The sequence below is a fragment of the Blennius ocellaris genome (genome assembly GCF_963422515.1).
Source record: "Blennius ocellaris genome assembly, chromosome: 11".
NCBI classification, from domain to species: Eukaryota; Metazoa; Chordata; class Actinopteri; order Blenniiformes; family Blenniidae; genus Blennius; species Blennius ocellaris.
Window position 1 is genome coordinate 11,353,275 of NC_137660.1, and position 25,987 is coordinate 11,379,261.

At 40.6% G+C, this 25,987-nt stretch overlaps 1 protein-coding gene across 2 annotated transcripts in view; it reads right to left on the reverse strand.

Moving 5' to 3' along the window:
- Positions 1 to 234: 234 nt before the first annotated feature.
- plxnb2b (plexin b2b) overlaps positions 235 to 25,987 on the reverse strand; it is a 130,858-nt gene continuing 105,105 nt past the window's right edge. For both annotated transcript variants that reach the window (XM_080504313.1, XM_080504314.1), the window contains 18 exons: positions 22,722 to 22,919; positions 20,993 to 21,172; positions 19,472 to 19,608; positions 18,745 to 18,845; positions 18,148 to 18,377; positions 15,505 to 15,686; positions 12,378 to 12,444; positions 11,688 to 11,834; positions 9,940 to 10,096; positions 8,680 to 8,780; positions 6,769 to 6,853; positions 6,214 to 6,365; positions 5,514 to 5,674; positions 2,449 to 2,596; positions 2,175 to 2,239; positions 1,948 to 2,023; positions 921 to 995; positions 235 to 357 (listed from right to left, as the gene is read on the reverse strand). In XM_080504313.1, the coding sequence (XP_080360439.1) occupies positions 253 to 357; positions 921 to 995; positions 1,948 to 2,023; positions 2,175 to 2,239; positions 2,449 to 2,596; positions 5,514 to 5,674; positions 6,214 to 6,365; positions 6,769 to 6,853; positions 8,680 to 8,780; positions 9,940 to 10,096; positions 11,688 to 11,834; positions 12,378 to 12,444; positions 15,505 to 15,686; positions 18,148 to 18,377; positions 18,745 to 18,845; positions 19,472 to 19,608; positions 20,993 to 21,172; positions 22,722 to 22,919 (2,367 nt within the window). In that variant the 3' untranslated portion in view covers positions 235 to 252. The remainder of the gene's footprint in view (positions 358 to 920; positions 996 to 1,947; positions 2,024 to 2,174; positions 2,240 to 2,448; positions 2,597 to 5,513; positions 5,675 to 6,213; positions 6,366 to 6,768; positions 6,854 to 8,679; positions 8,781 to 9,939; positions 10,097 to 11,687; positions 11,835 to 12,377; positions 12,445 to 15,504; positions 15,687 to 18,147; positions 18,378 to 18,744; positions 18,846 to 19,471; positions 19,609 to 20,992; positions 21,173 to 22,721; positions 22,920 to 25,987) is intronic.

Consider the following 25,987-nt stretch of genomic DNA (forward strand, 5'->3'; position numbering starts at 1 on the left):
ACAGTGTAACCCATCATTTTCTTCCCCTCGTTTTGCCCTCTATCTGCATTTCATTAGTTCCCGTTACTTCACAGAAAGGAAAATTGTTCTGGGGCCAAGTTGTACAATATACCTGCCCACACAAGTTCCTTTTCGCATTTCCTCATTTCCATCTTTTGTTTTCTGTCGAAAAGAAATAAGCCCCTGTAGTCACTGGCGAAACCCCTCTTTCCCCCCATCCCTCCCCCTCGCCTTCTCCCTCTGCTCAGTGGGTTAGAGATCAGTCACTTTGTTTTCCAGGGCGGCTGCTATCTGCTGGAGCCGCACGGTCAGTTGTTTATTCTGGGCAGTCGGGTCCTCGTCCAGGGACGCGATGATCTGAAAACGGGACAAAAGGTGAGAGGAGCAGAAATGGAGGAGAAAAGGAGGGAAAATAATAAGCAATAGGGAGGTAGAGTAAGAAGTGGGCAGAGGATGGTGGGGATGTGATGTCAGAGGGAAGCACAGAGACGAGGAGGTGGTGGATGGAGAAGAAGCACCGGACAAAGGGGGGAAAAAGGGGGTGGGGAGTGAGAGAGGGGGATAGTGTTATTTGACATCAACAGTCATGTCATATAAGCTGTTATTGTTTGTGAGCCCACTTAGGGGAGACTGACAGCCCCATTTGTTTATCCAACTTGTTCATTAGGTTTTGTTTATCCCCCCTTTCCGTGACCTCAAGTGGCAAAGCACAATGGACGCTTAAAAATCAATTCCCAGAGCAATTTTCCAATTCACATCCCACAGAAATGCTTTCAATTAAAATTTCATACAATCACTCTTCTGGCATATCAAGAGTGAAGAGAGTAGAAAAAAAAAGAAAAGCAATAATATAGTGGGCACTAGTGCATTCAGTGGAATAGCCTCCTTTGGGTCCGATAGGAAGGAGAAGGGCTTCTTACCCCATCATAGTATTTGCTGGCGTACTGGTAAAGCTGATGGAGAGCCACTTGTGTGTTCAGTTTGTCTGTGTGAGACTGGAAAACATCAACAACAACTTAAAGGTTAAATATGCATCGTAAGTAAACAATGAAACTACACACAGCTGAGAATGAACTGCATGTGAAGAATAATTCTCTGCTAATAGAGGCAGCAGAGAGATACTTAAAAACAAACTAACCTCTGCGAGATTTGTGCCATTCCAAATCACACACAAGTTCGACGAAATCATTTAGATTTTCACAAAAACTTTTATCACTATATTGTAGAAACCTCAATTACTGACATGTCTATGATTAAACTATGTACATCTATTTAGCTGTTCTTCTGTTATTTCACCAACAATGAAGCTCGACCAGTGTTTGCTAAAATAGTGTGCTGGGAAATGCATCTCCCTCTATTTCTTTCTTCTACATAAAACCTACATGGAGCAGTCGTTGCACCCAAGTGGTTATAGCATATGCCACATAAACACTTTTTATCCCCCTCTTATCTTTTTTTCATTATTATTATTATTATGTGCTGTAAAGCCTCTCCCCAAAGATTTAAAAGAACAGGTAATAGAACATACTTGTTACACAATACTTGTGTCCTGATGTGCACCAAAGTCTCCTAATTATCTGTAATATTCTCTATCCATCTATACCCACAACACATAGGCAATAATGGAATTACATCATATGGGCTGAGGTTTTCGTTTCTTCGGTTAAACATTTAATTAGAGACATATTTCATACTGTACCGTGGCTGTGAGCATCGAACGAAACTGCCAAAGATGCAGTTCAGCAACAAATCAGGCGTAAAAATACTCCTTGCTAACGATGGCAAGTTCAAAGCTTAAGCTTTCAAGTAGCTTTATACTATTAAACTGCACTTGCAGCTGCAAGAGTGAGCACAGATGTCACAAAATCAACCACAGACTGGAGCGTTGCAATGTACTTTAATAGAAAGGTAAACTAAATGGCAGAGAAAATAAGAGGCGTTTCTCACCCGTGACACTTCTGCCAAATGGGTGTTCATGTCCTGGTCACTGACGGGGACCATCTGCCTGATGCCCTTGTAGTAACTGCAAACACACACACACGCGCGCACAGACAGACAGAGCGGTCAAGACGTGATAATTGCTGCATGATGTAAGCGGGTGAAATTTTTTTTGACAGTCTGGAGCCATTTTAGATCCTCAAGGAAAACCGTTGGAAAGCAATGACAGTACTTACTCATCCACCATCTTCTTGTAGGTAGAGATCTCCTTTGCATAGAGTAGTTTGTTACTTGGAGAGTCCTGCAGATGAGAAATTAATGCACAGTAAATGAGAACGACGGCACTTCAGACACAGCGACCTCTGACATCCCTCTTCTCACTACGAATCACCTCCCATTTAAACAGCTTTGTTCTCATCTTGTTCATCTTTTCTCTCATCTTCACCCCTTGCTTTTTAACCCCCCCCTCCCCACCTAATCCTCCTCCTCCATTCATTCAATTCCACTCACCCGGCTGAGTTTGTGCTCGCTCTTGGTGCAGGCATCCATGAAAGTCTGGGCGATGACAGAGAGCGAGGCGTCCACCACTTCAGAGACGTGGACGTCAAAGATGAAGTGTGGATTCTTGAGGATGTTCACCCAGAAACGCAGCGGGAGGCTGTACGGGCGAGGCGGGCAAAGAAATCAGTCCATCATCGCCATTGTTATCGGTATTATTACTTCAGCGCCGTGGACAATCTCATCAGCCAGATTACATGTATGAATTCACTTCAGTCAAAGAAGCCTTCCACGTGTGAGAGCACTTGCCTGAGGGGCGGTTGAGTGCATTACAAGATAATAACAGGGACGGAGAGAAGCTTTTCTTGAAGGTGTCAGTTTATTAATAACAATACCGGTGACTGTCAGTTTATTTGACTAGCCCATGTGACGCTGACCTCTCAGAAAATTACCGCAGCTCAAATAAAACAAAATGCAAAATTTTGTGTGTGTGTGTGTCTGTGTGTGGGGGGGGGGGGGTTTCTGGGTATGGGAAGCAACAGGCAACGATGCTCGACTGCCCTAACAAACACTGATTAGAAATGTTGAAGCGACTGCAAAACTTTGACCTTTGAAGTTTCCGCGCGGCCTGACAACTTTAAACGCAGACTACATAATGTAATGCTCGAGTGCTCCTGCTAATTTCCCTTCTGAATGGGGAACACACAAGCTGCAACACGCTCTGTTCCAACCTCGCCTCAGCTTTGTAAATTCAAAGCAACGCCCAAATTACGGTGGATTCCAAAAATCTTCCCTCCGTAATCGGCGCGAAGGTTCGCCATCTGAGACAGGAAACGCACAGCGCGTAAAATTCATACTGGTTGGGTAATATCTCATGGGAGGGTTGCGGTGAGAATACAATGGAAGCATAAAAATAGCGATGTTACTATAATCACGGAATTAAATTAGCTCGGGACATAATTACCATGTTTGTTTGTTGTTATGCCTCATACACACATTCATATTTAATACATGGCCCCTCAGTTGATTTGATAAACAGAACCGGTGGAAGCAGTGCGCGGTGTGGAGTGTAGTAAGTAATTAAATCGCTCATCTCCTGTCCTTGTGTGGGTGCTCTCTTGCCAGCCTTGCGTCAATCACTGGCATCTACATGCAACACGTCATCTTGTATGCTTGAGCCTCAGCCGACGTGACACTAATTTATGCACTTAAATGTCACACGGGAAGGGGGGGGGGATTGCAAATGCAAACTAAGTGAGCTGGAATTGAGTATTTGTATTCAGCCCTTTCTGGGATAAGTAAGTTTTATTTCTTGGAGAGTTACTGTATCTCAGGCTGCTGGATTTATGAAATTGGCCAGATTCAGACGGATATGTGTGTGGAAATATGAGGCACTTGTACTTCATTGGCGTAGCTCAATTTTATTGGATTTTAAACTCCCCCTGAACTACATTTCAGAGGGATATATTGAGCTTTTAAACATCTATAGCTAACAACTACTTTTTCAAATCATGAGTATATAATTACAAATTAAGAAATAAAATCCATTAAGACTAAAAAGGATCATTTGACTACCTGCCACGTGTTTTCCCCCCTCACACCGAGTTGTAATTTCTGGTTCATTGCCATAATTCTGAATGTTCACTTTATTGTTAACGACTGTTGGGATCCATCAGCAAAGAAATAACAAGCGCATCTATTCTTGTGCGACTTTAATGTTTTACTTTACATTCACTATGAAACTATATTATGTTTCTATTACACTTACAATAAATTCAGTTCTAAAAATGTTTATTTCATTCATATATTTGATAGTTTTACACTCCCCAATAACCTGAAGTTGTTTGGTGCTCCCCAGACCATAAATATGAGTGGCTATAATGATTCAATTAAAGCAAACATGCTGAGACAATACATCAAAATTGGGGGCAACGTAATTATTGGTAAATGACACATTCATCAAATCATAATAAAAGGGGAAAAAAAAGATTTTAAAATGGTCTTTTTCACACCAAGAAATACTTGGTGCATGGTGGGATCATGAATCCTATCATCTATCACCCCGACTGACTAATGATGAAGGCAGGGTACAGGCTGGACACGCCACTAGTCTAACACCGAGGCTACATAGAGGAGTCTGTTTTTTTGTTGTTGTTGTTTTTTAAAAAAGAAACTCACCTACAAGCTGAAAATCCCAAAACACATCTTTAATGAGAAACTGGGACAAATTGCTCATTTATACGAGAGAAAACAGCAACAAAGAAAGGACACTCAACTGCTACTTAAAACTGAAGAGGACCTAATTACCCCAGAAGCCCCAACTCTTGTTGATTGATTGTTATTGCTCAGCTTCTTGTTCTGTAGTTTAATTTTTATGTGAAAAATGTAACAAAGAGGAAAACGTTGCAGCTTGTACTCAGATGAAAGGACCCAGGGAGACAAACTGTTCTTATGTAATTGGTCTGATGAAAGGGAAAGCAACATTTAGTATATGAAGATAATTGGTTAAAACACTACTGGCAGCAGGTGAAAAATCGAATTGCTGTGATGATTTGAAGGAAGAGCAGATGTATTGTATACAACTAAAAATGTCAAAAAAAATTGTGGATTAAAAAAATGGTAATTAAGGAAAAATTACTAATCACTTAGTGGTTGTGCACGTATTGTAAATGTTAAAATCCAAATTGGTATTTAAGATGAAAAACAATCCAATATCTCAGGAAAATGGGTAATAGTTGCAAAATGGCCCACAAAATACACATAAATCTGTTTTTCTTCTTTAGTCCTCCCATTACTCATCATATAAAAGGTTTGATTATTCTTGATTTAAGAGATGTGACTCACTGACACTCAACTACATTAACTGTACATAGAATAGTGGAAGCAAACAACATCTTTGGTTTGCTTTTTCCTTGAATATCATTACTATTCTTCACGATTTCTTGTGGAAATATATATAAAATTGGGGATTTCAGTTTGTAAGTGAGCTTAATTTTGCCTAAACTCTGCCTTAACAGCTCCATAAAGAATAATGGCACAGCATACCAACAGTGAGAGGAATCATCACATCATTTTACCTGTTCGTCTTCCAGATATGAATGGTCTCCTCGTCCACATTGTTGTGCTTCTGCGCTTGCTCATCCAGGAAGTCAAAGAAATATTTGACAGCCGGTGGGACCACTGCCCCCGAGCACAGCACGCTGCGGAAGAAGTCATCCACAAACTGCTGCAGCGTTCCCTGAAAGAGGCCACAGATAATGTGAGACAGGGCAGAGACGGAGAGCGCAGGCAGACACTGCCAAGCCAGGAGACACAGCTATGTGCACACTCAGTGAGTGTGGACAATACGGTTTTATTAGGAGTCTACTCTTATTCCTATGGTGTGTTTATAAGAAAGAGCCAAAAATGAGCTGTACACAAGATGATGACTTAAACATGTGATTGCACTGAGCCCGTATCATTTATATCTGCATTTATTTTGCTGCTTTCACACTGGCTAGTATGGATTGGAGTGTATTTTTTGCTTGATGATAAAACAATGTGAAAGACTTTTGAAAACTCCCCTTGACAATTTCAACCCATTAGGTTTAAAAAAAACAAACAAACAAAAAAAATCAATCACTTGTAAATTCTAATATCTTTTTGATTAGTTTCACACATTTCCAAAGACTTCATATTAAATTGGCATTTAGTTGTATTTATTTTATTTACAGTAAGTCTTTGACAAAAGTCAAACGTGAAAACAAGATAGGGTTAATGAATGAATGAATGTAGTACCTTGACAGACAGGAGTCGCGTCAGATAGATCTCTGTAATAGCTTTGGTCATCGACTTGTCCTTGATGCTTCCCCGTTTCGACTTGATCTCGTCCAGTTCGTCTGCTGGCCTCACCAAGTGAAACACTTTGTCGTCTTCTAACAGAGCATTTCCTGTTGAAGAGAAGGGGGGAAAAAAAAAAAGTCACTTCAGACTGTCTTCGAATAATTCTGCTTGTTATTTATTCATGCACATCATATTCAGATGATGAAAAATTTGAAGGCATTTGTCAACGGAATTTGAATGCGGAGGAAATATTTGCAAAGATTCGCTTAACAATCAGCTATTCGGATGTGTAAATAATGAGGAGGGAGAAAAAAGTATTTTATTCAGCACACTTTCAAGGCGAGCTATACATAAAACAACATGTATTAGCATGTTGAATGAGAGTGGGGAGGTTGACAAAAGCCCTGGAGAAACAAACAAACAAAAAAAAGGCGGTATATCCTTTGAGTGCAATGTGTGTTGGTTTGGCTTTAAAAAGTATGTTTCTGAGTACATTATGAGGACACATACGCTCTTCATGGTTTTCCTGGTTCTGGTCGTAGTTCTGTTGTGTGTGGAGCACTCTGGACAAAACGAGTGTGGCGTTATCTCGTACCTGAAAAACACAATGCACACACACACACACACACACACCCTTTGTTAGACAGCACAGTCACGCTGACTTCACATGCCTTTGAATTTAACAGGTATTGTGACTGTGGTCAGCAGCCTCCTATTGAGCCTCACAACTAATTTCTAATCAATGTGACTGAGTGGAGATGAACAGTGGGTCTTTATTGGGGTATTTACAGGCAGTTTTCTTCAGCGTCAACCTATTATTGACCCCACAAAAACTGTGATTAGCACTACTCTGACACAGCCAATGAATCTATGGCAGCAAGGCTGTCGTCTGAGAACAACCGTGAGACATCAGCAGGTCGGATGAAAGAAAGCCGAGCGCCTTTGAAAAGGAAGGGATTTAAGTGGCCAAAAAGCAAGGCCAGTACAGGGTTTTTGTGAGTGACCTTTATTTTCTAAGGATCAATACACTGTCAAGAGGATTGAGTGGCGTTCCGTTGCCACTGAGAGCCGACGAGAGCAAACCCAGAGTGGGCAGTTGGGAGCACCCAGCGACACATAGCATCTTTCAGATGGGCTGCAAAGCTACCGAGGACATATACAGTCAGATTCAATAAACACTGTAGTTTACACTCATACAGGATGCATTCCATTAATACCTGATGACACTTTTAGTATGCGGCAGCCACATACATTGCAATAAGCCAGCTGACCAGTTAGCCCGCGAGGCTCCACAACATTCATTTTTCTTCAGTTTTTAATTTCTGAAGAGAAACTATGACTATTTTTGTGAAAACATATTCATTTTTAGCACTTCATGTAAATACAAACAACAACAACCCCCCACCACCACCATTATTGCATTTATAGGCTATAGCTAAGAGACCCACCATGTTTATTTATTCATATTTTGTGTACACTATCATACGCTTGTTACTGATGAAGATTAGCGATCTTCAACGCGAGTTGCTAGACACATTAACAAGTCCGGTCCCTTGTTTGTTTCTATGCAGCTCAATCATGCTTATGTTTCATGGCTGAGATAAACAGAGGCTTCAATCATGATGCTCAATCTGTCTCAGTCAATCCTTCGACAATCAGTCACTTGCATGCCTGAAACATCGCTAAGCTCGGAGGAGATCAGCGATACAGGGAAAAGGAGGGGCTTATTTTTAGGAAGCTGACCCTTTTTTGTAAGGTATGTTTGCACTCCAAACTTTAACTCAGGTGGGAAGTGAAACTTTGAATCCCCCCCCGGGCCTTGGCGCCTAAGATGTCACACTGTCACATTGAGTTGTGGAACTGTAAGCAAAAAGTAGTATTCCTATCATAGGCACAACCTATCTGTTGTCCCACGGGAATTTTGATGCACATTGTTCCCAGGAAGTGTAATGACTGAAATGGGTCAGTACATATGTGATGATGTACAGCAGTGGTGTTGAATAATCGCCCTGGAGGGCTACTGTCCTGCATGGTCCACGACACAACCGCACCGACATAAAGTGAGAGACAGCCATACTGTTGTGACTCAGACTACAGTTTTACGACATATTCTTTTACCGAATACTGACAGGTTGTTGCCATTACGAACCACAAAACAGTGTGGGAATACAAAATATGGCCGTGCTTTTAAATGAAAGAGAAAAACCAAAACACTTAAATGGAGTGTTTAAGCATCAGCAGCAGACATGGATTTCATACATATATGACTATGTTGTACAGCTCAGAGTCTGACATGTAGACATTCATATCCACACACCCACATTCTTCTCTTTAGTTCCCATCTACATCCTCAAATCCTTTTTGCAGTCTCCTTCTTTTTGAGCACGCTTCACCATGGAGGTACATTTTGACAGTACTTACGTTGTAGTGCGCCAGAGTGTTGATGCGTTTCCACCTTCCTTCCTTCTGGGAAGTCAAGTCCAGATCCGACAGAATTTGCCCTGTTGACCCAGGGCGCCACTCTGTGGCAAAAGCAGGAGGAGAAAGTCCTTTTAGAGAAGGGCTTTTCAAAGTGTGAAGGTGGAGCGCCTCTCTCACAGAGCTGGAAACGCAGGGCACTCAACCAAGCCTCCTGAACTTCTCCAACCCACAAGCTTTGTCACACACCAAGTAGTTATTTGTGTTTGAATGAGGTCATGCTCGTGTTTTTCCACTGAATAGAATTTTAAAACATATTTCCTTTATATAGATTGCAACCTTCACAACTGTGACACTGATGGTTATGCACTATTTTATCATTTAAAATGTGTCTTTCTGACACCATCAAGGATTTTAGTTGAGAAATGTAATTCATCGCTTTCACCTCCACTTCTTAATTTTTCATAAGAAATTTTTAACTTTAATTTCAAGTGAAATTGTTCTCGGCGACAGCATCTCCCAAACGACAAAAAAATTGAGTCATAATTTGGCTTCAATCAATTCAAGCTTTTGATTCATTTTTTTTTCTTTTTCTAAGAGGTTTTAGTGACACACTTGAGTTAATTTGGGGTGGAAAAAGTGAAATAACAGCCTTTTTTTTTTTTTTTATGAATTCAAAATGCTAATACGTGCCCCAACATATTCTGTGCCACTGAAGACCTTAGCTCAGCATCGTCTCTGACTTAATTTACAAGTATAACCAAGTACAGGGGGTTATCGTTCTGATTCACCATGAAAGGAGATGGATTCCTGCTTATCTAAAATGTATAAAGAACTGGAATCTACAGCATGCGTGGGAATATGAAGTGGCTTTGATGTTAGAAAATGTCTACAGAGCTTTAGCCTTTCAAGTCAGTCCCCAAGGTTTCCGACTACAGTAGCGAGAAAAACTTTGTTTAGCAATGGAGAATTTCTTCATGTTGTCTGCAATGAATAACTTCTCAATCTCAGAAATGCTTTTTCCCACCTTACTTGGTAACAGAGATAAATATATTGGAGTGTAAAATGTATTGAGTGATGTTAAAATGAAATATCCATTACTTGCTTAGACAAACGCCTTTCTGATTCCTCTCTAAATTAAGTCCAGTCGAAACTGGGGTGAAAAAAAGCCGACATATTGACATCTAAACCACAATTTGTAAGTGTTACATCAATCATTAGTATTAGATGTTCTTGCGTCCTATGTGGTCTCCATTTACTCACCCAGAGTGACGCTGTCGACCTTGGGCCGCTGGGAATATGGCAGGTTCCTGTACACTTGCTCAATAATTTTCTCTTTCACTTGTGAGACGGTGTCACAGTTCAGCACCTTGACAGGAGTGACGTCCGGACCCTCGCCTTGAACCAGCACCTGCAAAGTCTAGCAAACACACACGCAGAAATAAAACAAATAAGAGACTGCATGGAAATGTCAAGTGCAATCCACAGAGGGTTAGAAATATGCAGACTTCACAAAGTGGGAAGTCTGTGTGTTCACAAAGATCTTACATTTCCATGTCTGGATATTCAATGTAACGCTTTTGAGTTTTCCATCTGAAAGGGAGAGACTCTGGTGGTCGAACTGGCTTCGACAATTTCCCATGTGTATTCCTCCAAATGTACAGCTGTTTTACTTTAAGTGTGACACAGCTCCCAGCTTTCACACATATCGAAAGCGAAACTTGCCGTCGAGAGAAGCTAAGATAACATGTAGCATGTATGAACTTCATTGTGATGTCAGATGTTGCAAGAATATCTTCAAGAAAAATGTTGGTGGGAGGCGTGCCATTTAGAGACAAAGCAACGAAGTACAAATTCTAAAAGTACAAACCAGGACGCACAATCACCAGGTTTATTTACTGTACGCAACCTAGTATTTTCTCTTCACAAATGGCTGGAGCGCATCGATACCAACCCACCCACACATACCAAGCTTCACTGGCCTCCGTGAGCCCACACACCAACACTATAGTGACACCAGACAGTACATCTTACCATGACCGGCTAAAGACCAAAGCTTAGTGGGAATGAACTGTGCCCCACCTCCCCTCCTCTTCTCAATGAGCTTTACTTGAAATATCTGAGCACTCAACAGAGTCAAATGTGAGGCAGGCAATAAGAGCTCAATAGCAGCCTCGTAATCCCGTCCCCATTAGAAGTGACTGGGACGAGCGAGCTGTGAATTAAAACCAATTGAAACTCCTGCATCTGCCTGTGAAATCTAGCTTGTCGCCGCTTACCCCCCCCCCCCCTTTGGTGTAATTCAATCACAGAAGGCGATCCATCACGGCAGGAGACATGTAATTCAGACTAATTTGATAATTGTCCTCGACAACGCCATTACCCATGGGTCTTTTTATTTGTGCCGACTATAACAGAAAACAGCTGTGTTCACATTAGTTCCATTATTGAAACACAATATCCAAATGAGACGCAGGGGCTTTTCCTGACTCCTGAAAGCTGCCCAAATGGATACAGGGCAGGAGCAGGTTGCAAGGTCGAGGAGAGGTGCTGGAGGTGGCTTCTACTCTATTACTTGTAGTGCCTTGTATTACTTTCACCTCACTCTCACATTTCACTGCTCTATTGGAATGTGTTGCCTGTGTTTTTGAGCTGAGAACATTGACACTGAAAATGGATGTCGCACAAAAGCGGGCAGTCGCCTTAGGGTCCCCCCCCCCTCCTTTTTTTAGCGGTTTCCATGGCAACTCCATGGCGCGTGTGCATGTTTGTATTGCTCACTAGGCACAAAACACCATGCAATCTCAAAGAAGTGTGTGTCGTTTTCTATGACAGGGGGTTACTGATGTTGTATGTATGGGTGTATGTGTGCGTGTGTGCGTGTGTGCGTGTGTGTGTGTGTGTGTGTGTGTGTGTGTGTGTGTGTGTGTGTGTGTGTGTGTGTGTGTGTGTGTGTGTGTGTGTGTGTGTGTGTGTGTGTGTGTGTGTGTGTCTCTCTCTCTTTCTCTCACCAGGACAGAGTACTCTACATCGTCACCCAAAAGGCCAGTGTCGTTGAGGGTGTACTTGGCTTTCTTCACTCTGGCGTCCACAGGCCCTTTCTCGATCTGGTGCTTGATGGCTCGGAACAGTTTGTACAAGGGCTCGCCTGCAGAGTCCTGTTACAAAGGACAAACACACACACGCACGCACGCACGGGCACACAAAGCCATTTAGAAGTAGCCTCAGCTGTTGTCAAGAAGCTAATTGTTGTGATTAGCAGCTTTAGAAGGCAAATAAATTCACACCGTCAATACAAGTACTAATGGGAGAAATGGAGAAATCCATAAATAAACCTCATAGTTTAATGATCAAGCTTGTAATTATAAAAATGTTCTCTTATAATGCACATTCACTGTTGAATCCCATCTTAAAATAAATCATACAAGGACAGCTTCAGACTAAAATTTGTTCAGGGAAAGACAAAGACAGCAATACACGAGTCCTTTTTTTATCCAACAATTCGTACAAAATCCCCCGGATATTATATTTACTATGAAACACGATCAAGCATCGAATAGCATGAATTTCTTTTTGCATCCCACATCAAATAATAACCCTCCAAAATATATATTTATTGACTTATTAATTGGCGGATTATATTAAATGTCGCTCTCAGACTATGTTTGGATGCACTTGAAGTGATCAAATTCCTTTGTTACCTTCAAAAACTGATAAAGGCAGATAGACATCCAGTTGCACAGCATCCTTTCCACCACCGTCTCTGACCTGAAAAACACGTTACATGACAAGCTTTTAATATTGCAAACTGCTTGATGCCTTAAAATGCTTTGCATCTCTGAAGAACAGCGGAAATTACATGCAAGTTGGAAATAAACTCGGGGAAAAAGTCAAACAAACGCCGCCATTCAAATTATGAATCTATATGCTGAGAAATAGTCATTACTTGGTCAATGGATTTTAAAGCTGTCACTGATTGTTTTCGGTGAACTCATTTATGGGGTTTCGACATTTGTTTTGACGCATTCCCTAATGTGTTCATTACTATTTATAAGTCTGTATAGTCTGTGTTTTATCGGCTGCAAAATAAAAACGACACTTGGGAAAAGAGCAGTTAGCACTGAACAAGAAATGAGAGATAAGTCACTCTTTTCACTGTGTCCTCTTGAAAACTCTCAAACATCACTCAGAAGAGGATTTTACCAAATAACAGTGAAGGGAAGCTCTGCACAGCTTGTCTGTGTCAAAACATTATAATCCAGAACTTGTGTCAGTGGTCAATTGACAGGTTGCCCATCATAATGTCAGATATCCACTGGTGGCACCCATTGTTAGCTCATAGCATGCCTAATTAGATGGCTTGTATATAAGTGTGCCTGTGTTGGCACAATGGCCTAATCAGCATAATGAGCTTCTCCATTGGGGGATAATTAAGATGTGTACTTGCATAACAGCCAGTCTGAGCGTGCTGAGACACAGTAGATAGTTCAGATCACATAACCCACTCTCAGCAGAGATGACTGAGTACACTGTCACACTAGTGAGACCTACAGGGGGGTTGACTTGACCTTGATGCAATCATTATGGTGGCAAAAGGGGCAAAAAACAAACAAACAACAAACAGAAACCCCCCCCCCCCCCCCCCACAAAAATGGGAATATGTCTCGTTATGGACATTTGTTGAACCAAACTATTCATTATTGAATATTAAAAATTTTTACCGACCCTAATTATACAAAGAAATGATGAAATAGTACTGGGGGTATGTATAAAATATGGCACAATTAACATTTGGGGAATACAGAGGAAAAACAGCCACGCCAGTTCAGCAAGTTTCTAAAAATCAATGCGCTGTAATTTCATGTCAATCAAAACTGCATTTTGCCAATTAAGTCTGAAATCGTGGATACTAAATAATTCCTGACACTTTTAAACTTTTAAACTGCTTAAATACCGAAAGATCCTCAATAATAAAGAAGTTGTAAAATCAAAAAAGAGAAGCAACTATGCATGCAGCTTGTCAATCCAGCCATCGAGAATGAGAATGTAAAGGTTTGAAAAAGAAGGCACTGACTGCAATTTTTCAATAAATGAACAGTTGTTTCGAATTTATTTACTGGGGGGTCACATTGTTTTAGCGAGAGTAGTGGACATGGCATATCATACATATTGAGGTCGAAGCGCAGGGACCAGTGATGCAGCAATAAAAACTAGATACTGCATTGCTTGTTAAGTAGTATTGACATTAAAGCCAGACTAAGAGGACAAATTTGTTAAAAATATGCCCGCAGAGGGATGGAAAATGACATGGTTTTTGGACATTTTATTGCATTTTGCATCAAAACTTCAGCTTGTTCAAGAAAGCTATGACATTAAATGTATATTATTCTTAATGTATTTTTTACGATTCTCAAATTTTACTCATGCAGCCCCCTCGAGATCGAATTTGGCTGTTATCTGGCCGATGGACTAAAATGAGTTTGACACCCCTAAAATATACAGTAAAAAAAACCCACTAATGTCCTTTAGATTGAAAATCTCCACAGAACAATCATTTTGTGCAAAATCCTGGAACTCCTAGAAAGCCTTTATGGACGTAGAACAGAATCGCAATGGTCATGAGTAACAGGATAAGAAAGAATATGATGAAGAGAAACAGCAAAATAGTCATTCAGCACATTATGCTTGGACTCCATGCAGGGAAAAAAAAACCAGAAGGAGGAACAGAAGGAGGATGACTGGAATAGATCGAGCAGCAGTCTGGCTCTTGATAGTGGACTACAGAAGTCAGTGCAAAAATTCTACAGAAAACATGGCAACAGAATGAAACAGTCCACTGCATCTTGAACCGAGTCCCAGTCTGCCTCAACTGGTTGATAAAATTGGTGCCAGAGTTTAGATATGGGGCCACTCTGATTATAGAGCTGCAATCTCAGACCAGAAGTTGCACATTTTTCTATATCTAAGAGTACAGAGGCAGAAGGGCTACATTAGATGGGGGAGAACGGAGGGTCTGGCAGGAAATAGAGAGAATTGTTCTCTCAAAAAAAAAGTCCAAATATAAGATACTGTTACCAACTGCAGCCAATGAAACGCACAGTGTTTTTAATTTTCGTCTTGATTTATGTTCTGCTTCTGTTGTGACCGTCGCAGGAATGGTTTTGCATAATAGCTGTTTTTCATTATTTGACTCTTACAAAAATTAAGTCAAAAATTGTTTGATCAAGAGACTGTAATAACAGTTTTAACCTCTCCTCATTTCGTTTCATTAGAGTTTCCTCTTAAAAACCTATCGGAACTGAAATCATGCATGAAAAACATGTTCTCAGACATCAGGGAGACAAAAGCACCTGATGTTACACTCTGCAGCTCTAAAGCAAGACAGTTTGTCACTTGTTCTACTGGCAGATTTTTTCTTTCTCCTATAATTTTATTGAAGGATATTCTGTAATTTTTATTTCTCAGGAAGTAATAATAATAATAATAATAAAAAAAATCCCAAATGAACAAGTGAAAATGGTCCTGATTTTAAACAGAGTAAAAAAAAAAAAAAAGCCCTTGTGTCTTGTTCAGAGCTTATTAGTTAGGTCTTTTATGAGGCGTGATGAAGTGTTTCAACTGGAGCAATAGGGAGTGACAATATGGAGGAATGCATATGTATGCTAAATCTTCCTGGCAGCCTCTTATCTTTACTTCAAATATAGGACCAAATCCAATATTTGCCATGATATATTACGTCGTATTGAACATTTTGCTGTGCCAGTGCTTTGACGTATTGGAGTGGAGGAGCATCTGCTGAGAAGCAGTGGCAGGTTGGTGCCGGCTCACCTGCGCAGCATGAGTTTGGGGTTCTTGCTGTGGACGTATTCCTCCATCAGCTCCAGCAACAGTGTCCTCATGATGTCGGTGTAGTATTCCAGCTTCCCGTGCAGAGCCACGGTCAGCAGGGAGGCAAAGTACACCTTGGCCCGAGCGTTGAAGTCATGACTGCGCTCCAGGGTGCGGATAAACTGCAAACACAGAATCACACAGGCACACACACGCACACACACACACACACACACACACACACACACACACACACACACACACACACACACACACACACACACACACACACACACACACACACACACACACACACACACACACACACACACACACACACACACACACACACACACACACACACACACAGACGCACGCACACAGACGCACGCACACAGACAGACAGAGACAAGCTACATTATTCATGCTGATGAAGCCTGCTCACACAGCAAGTAAATTCAGTATAATATGCTTCTGAATGATCAAAAGACCAATGCTTGCACAAATTTAAATCATCAAGGTAAATTTAGTTCTGGCTTGTAAAAACATTTTGTCTTAGAAATGATACCAATTAGTAGAAGACGGATCACCTCACATATGCTATTAACACCTCAGAGGCTTTTTCTGTGCCAGAAATGTTGGATTAATATGAATCTTCACACGTCCCTTTGCCATGTCTGCTGCCTCTGACTTCTAATACTGTACGGCAGAAAGTAAAACACAATCCTCAACTCAAAGGATGGGGAGATGAATTTAAAGTAGACCCTTACAGCATTTTGGCTGTGCGACAGGACGACTTTGAAAGCTTACAAAGATGTAGAGGAAGAGGAACTGTCGGTGTCGTGGGAGACACTACACAGCAAATTACACACCAATAGAGAATTGAAGAAGTCAACGTTTACGTAAGACGTTAAGTGCAATGCCAAGTCGATCGTACCTTTTTATTACCATTATCAGAAAAAAACATTGAAAAGAAACAAAATGATACTATACTATACTACTTTATACAACAATAAATTCCAGCATTTAAGGAGGACTGCCTGTGCAGCAGGAGCCACACACAGCTTATGGCTCAGTGCCTTAAAATTCCACCGTTGCCCAAAAAGACACAAAAAAAAAGCCATATTGTTGCTGTTCTGTCATGTACTCCTGCCATTCTCAAACAAGGTCAGTTCAGTTCACAGGGAAACATCTCCCCAGTTTAAAATTTTTATCATGGAGTGGCTTTAAATCTGAGAAACTTTATTGCTTACGCTCAGGGTCCACAAAGTTTACACAAAGCTGCGAATTTGATGAGTTGAGAATGATCTGCTAGCAACAAATTAAAAGAAAAAGCTGAATCTGACAGCAAGAGTGAAGTGTCCAAAGGTATTGTGAAGCAGCTGGGGGGCGTTTTGCTTGCATGGTTTGGGTGAGAGATCACTTTCATCCTATGATTTCTATCCAGATGGGACTTCATCTGAATGACAATAGCTCTATTCATAGTGTGTTACAGGTCAGTGGGTGGCTTGATGATTATGAAAATGATGTGAATCACTGGCTGTGGCCTTCACTGTCTCCAGATATCAACCCAAAGGACCACCTTCAAGAGATCTGGAGCACTGAATTATAAAGTGCCCTCTGCCACATCGATGGAAATACTAAATAAGGAGATATCTTATAAAAGTATAATATTTATTTTCTCAGTGCAGTCCAGAGACTTTAAGAGTCAATGTCAAAGCATACTGAAGCTGCTCGGACAGCCCCTAAACATGACTAAGATACCTAATAATTGTTTTCTTTGTCACAAATCATAAATATGGTCTCTTAAAATATGAGAATATTTCATAAGATCAGTTGTTTTTCTTATTTTTCTTTAACCGTAGGCCAAAATGATCCCAATGAAAACAGATTATATTGAAAAAGATTGTATGATAATATTATTTATTCATTATATTTAGGATGAATTGTGTTTAATGGGAGACTCCGCTAACACAGCAAGACTGAGTTAAATGGAGCACCTTCACAGGAACAATATCATGTTACCATATTAACAACCGCATAATGTTTAGATAACATAATCTTCCCTGTGTTAAATGTAATTTAGTCATGGCATGCTCGCATTTGCAGATTGCAGCTGACACTAATGGAAATATCAACCATTATCGATCCTTTTGGAGATATGTGCTCATAAGCTAACATTACTGATGGAGAAAAGAGTTTGATCTGGTTATGGTGCTGGAGCAAAAGCCAGGAGATCACCAAAGTTTTTGCACAGCACCTCACATGGGACAGAGGGATGTCGGTACCCAATTTTAAAGCAATCCATCTACCAGTTGTCGATATTTCACTCCGATTCACAAATGTCAACCTGCTGGGTGTGTAAGAGGAAAAGTCAGGGGATCACCAAACTCGTACATCATCCCGGACTAATAAATGTCGCCATAAAACTTCACGGCTATCCATCCAAAAGTTGCCGAGTAATCTCAGTGTGGTCAAAAGTACTGGACTTACCAACACTGACAACCCTCGAGTTCTGTTGCTAGTGTGACATCAGACTGGTTGAAGAAGTATTGCGTATCAGTGTATTCATTACATGGCTGTAAACACAGTGCATGCTGATGTTATTAGGTAACTTCAGTGTTTTAGGTGCAGTGTAATTACATTGATGAGGAACGTCTTGGAGTTGAGCAGGTTGGAGAACTGGTTGAGAGCCTGAGTCACCGTGGCTCTTCGAGCCTCCGGGATGTCCAGCTTCCCAGTGATCATCACATCATTGGCTCCATCCTTTGAAGGTAGGAAAAAGACTCTGTCTGTGTAGTTCTTGTAGTCCAGGAAGGGTATTCTGCCTTCACTCAGGTCGTTGGTGTGGTCTTCCATCTCAATCATCAAGTCTGCAAAACAGAAACACGTGATCACAACCCACCTCGTTTTCTTCTTACAAAGCAACTTTTGTCACTTGCAGGTTGCTCCCCTCTCTCAATCATGAAGTTGCGCAGAGCAGAAAGCATTTCCAATAAATAATTTCCAGGGAGAAATATTGTTTTCTATTACTGTCGCTGCAGAATTGCTCCCTGCAACGATCATAACATGACGCTAAGCTTGAGAACGTATTTAATTCACTGCAGGACAATACATCAAAAAATGTAATCAGAGCTATAAAGCACTTCATTACGTTTAAGCTTCTTAGAAACATGGATCCTTTGAGGGACATTAGCAATATGGTGGAGTTTTTTTTTTGCACAGCTGCACTGTCTGTACCTGTGAATTCTTTCTTGCAGCGGTCTCGTACGCTCTCCTCCAGATTCTCGAGCTGGTGTTTCACCTTCTCGTACTCCCTCTCGGCCTGTTGACTCTTCCTCCTGAACGAAAGCCACAAAAAAAAAAAAAAAAAAACACTCGTCAAAAAAGCCAGACGAGATGGAGACATCACTTTTTTTTTTTTTTTCAAATTCTATCCCATGTGTTTTTGTTTTGTTTTTTCTTTATAGACTATATGCTTGAGTGTGAGAGAAAATAAACTGCCAAATTGGCGGATAACTTGGCTACAAAGCGTTTCTCACACTTCCATAAAAATATCCTGTTAGGGCTGTATTCCTCTGTGAATGTGGGAGTACTTCTCTGGATGAGAATTCTGCTGTAAAGTTTGACTGAGACTTCAAATAGACATTGAAAGTTGAATTTAACTTTGCCTGCGCATAGGGGGAAATCACAGATTAGGAGGAAAAAGGCGGTCTTTCCTTGGAAAAATCGTCCTTCCCCAATTTATTATACAAGGAAGCCAGATTATTCATATAATTTCAAATTAACGTCATATCAATTACTGAAAGCAATTATGCCATAACAAAAATAACGAATTTGTAGAGGTATGAAAGTCATATTTCCAAACGCCTCCAAATCGATCATATGATCTGATTCTTCCCACTAAAGCGCGGACGTAGGTGGATTCTTCATCTATAACAGTGCATTGAGTTGACCTGAAATTCACCTGTAGCAGTAGACAGAGATGATGATGATGAGCAGCATGGGCACAATGACAGCAGGGATGATGATGTAGAGGGGCAAATCATTCCTCTTCTCGTATTCCACTGAGCCAACCACCCACTCCCCTTTCCCAAACTTTATCTGTGGATAAACACATAGTAGAATGTCTTATTATGCACTTCCTCATTTCAGCCCGAAATACATTTTGGTAGGTGTCACTCGTGAGGATTGGACAGAGCTGGAGAGAGGATGTGGACAGAATCTGAATAATTGTGCACAGCTCACCTAAAGCAGCTGGAGAGAAGCTTGCAGTATTTTTTGAAAGTGCTAGGCTTATACTGAAGTTTGTAGGACCACTAGAGCTAGATAAATGCTTCGAGGTACTGAGTCTGACACTTCATAATCCAGCTTTCTCTCAGTAGGTATCTTGTCCTATTGATAGTCTGGTGGTGTTGCTCCTTTATGCAGCACTCTGCCACAGAAATAAAACAATGGCTCACTTACAGGAATTACCCAGAAGAGATAGTAGTGTTCATCACAATTGTGGCTCAGCTATAATTAAATGTAATTAAAGCCTGTAGCTACAAGAAAACCGTTGAACCGGTGAAAAGAAAGGTCTCAAAATGTACGGAGGACATGCCTAGAGAAGTACAGTGAAGACTCATAACGCATGCATGCTATGATTTACATGTCAGTGTATAACTGCAATGCTGAAAGTAGTCGAGCAACATGACTTAAAGACACATTGGAAATCTTTTTTCTTTTTTTTAAAATACTACTTCTATGTGAATAGATGTCTCAGGTACATAATCTACTTTTCACTCAACAAATGCAGTTATTACCTTTTGTTGAAAATTGCTTTGAAAATTGAGATTTTCACAACCAACCTGTGAATCACTTACAAAAATGACGAAGGGACATGGAGTTATACCAATGGACAATAAAAATACCTGATGATGTAAAAAACACCAGGAGGTCTGGCATTCAAACAAAAAGAGGCTTTGTGATTTGAGGTCTGCAAGGCCAGTCCTCACTCTCTCACGTTTTGAAAACCTCTGGTTTCAACCATCTTTTAGTGATTTGAATTCTAAAAAAAATTTTTCTCCTTCTAGATATGTCAGTATTTCATAGACATCATTCTGGGGAAGATGTCACTTCAATATCATGAGAATGTCCAACCACTGTCCTATTAAAAGAAACTGAAAATGTATTTCTGATTTAAGTCTTAAAAAAACATATATGTCAGTAAGAAAACAGTTCCAGGAAAAGTAGAAACAGTAAAAGTCTGCATGTGGATTAATATATGAAATGAGCAATAATAATGTGGTACGGTTATATCTGATAATATAGTTTTTTTTGTTTTTTTTTACTTTTGGCCTTTCATATCTAAATCTCTGTTGTCTACATGCCAACTTTTATTTCAGCAACACTTTAGCTGCAGTTAAAATCTGCCTCCACAGTGAGACGACCAAGAGAGTGTCTCTTCACTATTGTGTATTGTCTGGCTATATTTGTCTGGTCTGACCATGAGTTCCAGCAGCTCGGGTCGAGTGTCCCTGCGTTGCCGTCTGGAGCGGGCACTGGGCGTTGTGGAAGGTGGGTCCAGGAACAGCTTGTCATCCTGAAGTGTGTTGACCAGACACTGAACGTCGCCCACATAAGCTTGAGCCTCTTTGGCCGTCATAGCTCTGGAGAATCCTCGACCCTGCGGGGAAAGAGCGACAGTGAGGCTCAAAGTGACATGACTGCGCGACATGGGGAAGCAATTAACCACCCTCCATTAGACACACCAGATGAGGAGCGCAAAAAAATTGGAAGCATTTTCATTGGAAATTGGTGGAAATTGTATAATAGCTCTCCACTGTTCCAATAAGAGCTAAAAGTAATTAAAAAGATTAAGATTATATTCATTGTAAGCACATTTCTAAGTAATTTCTCATTTAAGATACTTTAGGCAGAGCTCCAGTCAATCCCACAGGCCTGGCATCGCAATATACACTTTGTGATTCTACAGCACACTTCCGTGTCTGCATTCGTGCTTTCAATTATTCTAATGTAGCCTAGATTTTAAGAAAAGGTTAAATCAGCTTAAGTAAACCGGTGCCTAGGTAATTGAAAAAGCCTTCAATCTTTTTGTGCAGATGGCTTTCCCCACTAATTTACCTGAAGTGTGTTTACCCAAAGAACCATAAGAGGAAATACTATGAAATCACAAAACTGACATTAAGCTGTGAGAAAAATTCACAGCCGGGCAAGAAGAAACCACATTTATTCATCTAACCCATATTTTCCAAATAAAAATCTTTTCTCTTGTTCAAACTTCTCGCTGGTTACTGTGTGCTGAATGTCTCTGTCTTCTGCTCCTCGGATGAAGAGAAGATGTCGCCTCAGAAGAAAATCATTAAACCTCCATAAAAATAAAAACCGATGGCTGAAGAAGCACAGATGGTATTCTCCTTTGTTTTCAGTGAAAAAAAGCTTGTATTCAAAAGGAATGTCATCTCTTGCCATGGCATTCTTGGAGTTTAGGTGGTTTCCCCCAAAATTAATTTGTGTATTATCATTGGTTTCCCCCTTGTCTCTTAGTTGGTTTTACCCAGTCACTATATATACTCCAGAGTGGGTCATTTTGTTAGGTCAATTTGTTCTGTTAACACCTGTTTGTTAGATATTTTGAGTTTGTTTTGTTGACCACTTTTATTGACAAAGATACTTAAGTTTGTATTTCGTATCTTTTGGGTAAATACAAACTCTCTTCCAGAAAAACCTGTTTTTCTCCTTGCTTAACTGCTTGGTCCCTGACAGTCATCCACTAAACCTCATATCACAATGTATTTTCCTACATAGTAACATTTTGTATGCGTGTCCCATATGCCCTATTCAGTTAATCACTTTGGACCCTGCAGGTTTATAATGCAAACTACATTATTTCTCTTTGTAAAATGAAATGAGTATATGTTGACTAAATGCAAATATTAGCTGGCGGATTTGCACTTGCATAATTATCGTACCACTGAGTCTAAATGACAGATAAGCTGCCGTTTCCATAATTGTGACGCGCAATAAAACTCAACCATTATATGTATGTGAGTGGTTGAAAAGAGATAAATGTGTGCAGCAACTGCAAATCAGCATCTTTCCCATTTTTTTTTAATTCTCAAGTCAGATAATAACCCCATTTGTCTTAATTCCTTCACACAAAGGAATCTGACAGGAACAGCGGTGAAGCGGCAGTTGGCGTGGCCCGCACTCACAGTGACGATGATGATGCTCGTCTCAGTGATGACCTTCTTGGTCAGCTCGTTGAAGCTGGGGTTTGGGTGGTAGTCGAACGGCTTCAGTTCCTTCACATAGTTGTCCAGCTGGATGGAGGTTTTAAAATGCAGGCCCATGGAGTCGTTTACTGCTGGAGACTGAAATTGGATGACTGTGTCGTTCTTCTCATGGGCGGTCTGCGTAGCATCAGAGGGGCAGAGATGTGACATAAAAAGGACATTTAAGAAGAAAAAAAAAGAAAGCGCTACAAAAGAGTGAGGGAAATAAAATAGTAGTATTCAACATGGAAAACATGGGGCAGGATTAGAGATATAAAAAGACACATGGTGGGGGTTGAGGGTTCTTTTTGATGAAAGTAGTGCATGGATGTGTTGTATTGTATTGTATTGTTTTGTATTGTATTGTAGGAGGGACGTGTGAGTCTAGAGTAGGGTGGAGGGGGAAGCGTGGTTTTGTGCATCGGAGAAAGTGGAATTATGCGTCTTTTCAGTCACTCTATTAAAATCTCTATCTGCCACGGAAGAATAGCAGCTTCTGATGAATCACAACTCACACTGAGTCACTCCTCCTCTGACTTTCTTTACATCACTTTGATTAGCTGAACTGATGGAGATATTTCTGTCGCTGATTGTTTTGGGAAAGGACTGACAACATGTGCGTGACAGCTAAACTCCACAGTCCTACACACTGGGGAAGATTTCCAAGAGGGCACAGCAGAAGGCTGCAGCTACTATATTTGTGGCTGCTTTGTGTTTTTGTGTTCTATTAAAGGTTAATTACTCTTTTAAAACCCTCAAGACTGGTGCAGTTCACGGACTAACTTTTAAATATAAAATCATTTCAAAGAGGAAAACTGTTCAACATTTTGTGAAATGCCAGAGACGCCTTCTTTCTGGCAGATTAGGAGGCTCCGGACAGAAACTGTTATCAATCTTCTTATCTAAAGGCGCCTACAGACCGTGGGATTTTAGCAGTTTTATAAATTGTTTTTTTTTTTTTTTACCTGCTTCCCATGGCGACATGGATTCCATAAAGTTGGGAAAGGGAGGAGGTTTGTCCTTTCCACTGTGACAAACTTTAACATGCAAGAATAACAACGCAGCCACTGCAGCTTTCAGGAACTTAATATATAAAACAAACCAAGAATCAAGACATTGTTTTAGTAGTCTTTATGTGCTCAGTATGGAAATAGACTGAGAATGCAAATGGGGACCAGCTTTTCTCTTAATTAGAATTCTTCTAATTATTGTTTTGTCTTTGCATTGTATCAATTCCTGCACTGGGGGGGGGGGGGGGTGTTCCAGCAAGGACACAATAATTGTGAAATTCACTGCACTGAAAGAAAATAATTTCATGATGTCTGTGGTTGCACATAGGTCATGATGGCGGTCTGTGAACGCCTCTGATGGTATGACACAAGACTTTGACTTTGAACCATGATCAAATCATGATTGCTCATCTTGTTTGTAAAATGGCCAAAATCACACAGTGTACAGCCACTGTAACTCTCTGCCAGACCGTTTAGGAGGATGTGGTCTCTCATGGTTATTAGTTTGAGGGGACACATCACAGACATACAAGTGACTTGAGCTGGACTTAGATTGAACATGAACAACGACAAAAATCCTTTGATTAAATGTAGCAAATGCAAAAGAGGGTAAGATCAGTCATAAATAGGTCAATCTCTTCCTTCTTTTCAGTGAAGCCCTCAATATGGTTTTTAATCCACCTGCTAACCTCATTACTTAATGAAACACTTGAAATAACTAACAGAAATTGAACATCACAGTGTGTATGCGTTATATAGTGAACAGCCACCATGTTGACCATCGTGTTTAGCATGTTGGGATGTTATTTTCCACTGAGAGCTACAGCGGCAGTAAAGGAGAGGCTAGAGACAATGTTATTAGTTTAGTGGGCACTTTGTAGAGCTTGACAGTTCCAGGGGATCAGAGTCATTAGTGTCACTCCACTGGGAGTCATGAATGTCTGAAGACTGTAAAATGTTTGCTGGGAACACAAGTGCACGGGTCTGCAAACAACTCTGATCCTCTTAAAAATACAATTTCAAGGACGACATGTTAAATTCAAGCTATAACATAAGTGCCATCTTTTACAAATGAAGCATACATGAAGAAGTATGTCTGCATCAAATATGTATTAATGTAGAATGAGCTACTATTTGATATATCATTTTGCAAAATATAAACTAAATACAGAAAATGTTGTGAAAGGTGAAATACATGTTTTTACCTGGCTCATTTGGCGATGCAACAATTAACATTGGTACTTACTATGTGACAACACAGTCAACTTGTCCAATAAGGCGATGTTGTGCAACTTATTTTAACTTATCAGAGGATAAGCCTCCACACAGTTCTAAACATCTATGTTTAACTACAAACAGATGCTTCCCACAGGAGCCTTTGTTTGAAATTACAAGCACTGGAGAGACATTACAGGAAAATAAAAAGGAAATCACTTCCTTAAGCTGCTAGCCTGACCTACAAATCAGCATGTTTTTACCATATGCCAGCTGCAATAATGAGTCCACATATTTGGGTCTAGTTCAGTGGATGGACTTAAACCAAGAGAGGCTTATGAAGCTGACCAGCCAAGGCCTTTGAGATAACACTTTACATCCAATGCTAGTTTGTGGCAGCCTTAAGTATTTTCAAATCTCTACTGTCCCTGTGAAAGACCACCCAGGGACTTGGCCGGCAATAAAGTGGCAAAGAGTGGCACAGCAGTCACATAATCTTTTGCAACCTTAATTCTGGTGTTAAATTTGGGGCTTTTAAAATGAAATGAACAAAATTGCAACTGCTCGACGATTCCCAGAACACTGGAGGGAAGGTGGCACCAGAATGCTGAGGGCAGCTTCTTCAAGTTTTCCTGGCAGAGTTAATGCAACCTGTTTATGTTGGACGGGAAACATGGCTTCATTCGAGTGAGAGAAAACAATGGCACTGCCATCTGCAACCCTTACAGGTTTGAAAGATTTATGGTGGAAAGAAGTGGCTTATGAGCACCTCAGCGATTAGAGGAAGCAAGGAGAAGGTGTGTGTGTGTGTGTGTGTGTGTGTGTGTGTGTGTGTGTGTGTGTGTGTGTGTGTGTGTGTGTGTGTGTGTGTGTGTGTGTGTGTGTGTGTGTGTGTGTGTGTGTGTGTGTGTGTGTGTGTGTGTGTGTGTGTCTTTGCTGAAGCAGTTGAAATGCTTCATGGAGCTTGAATGAATCACTACT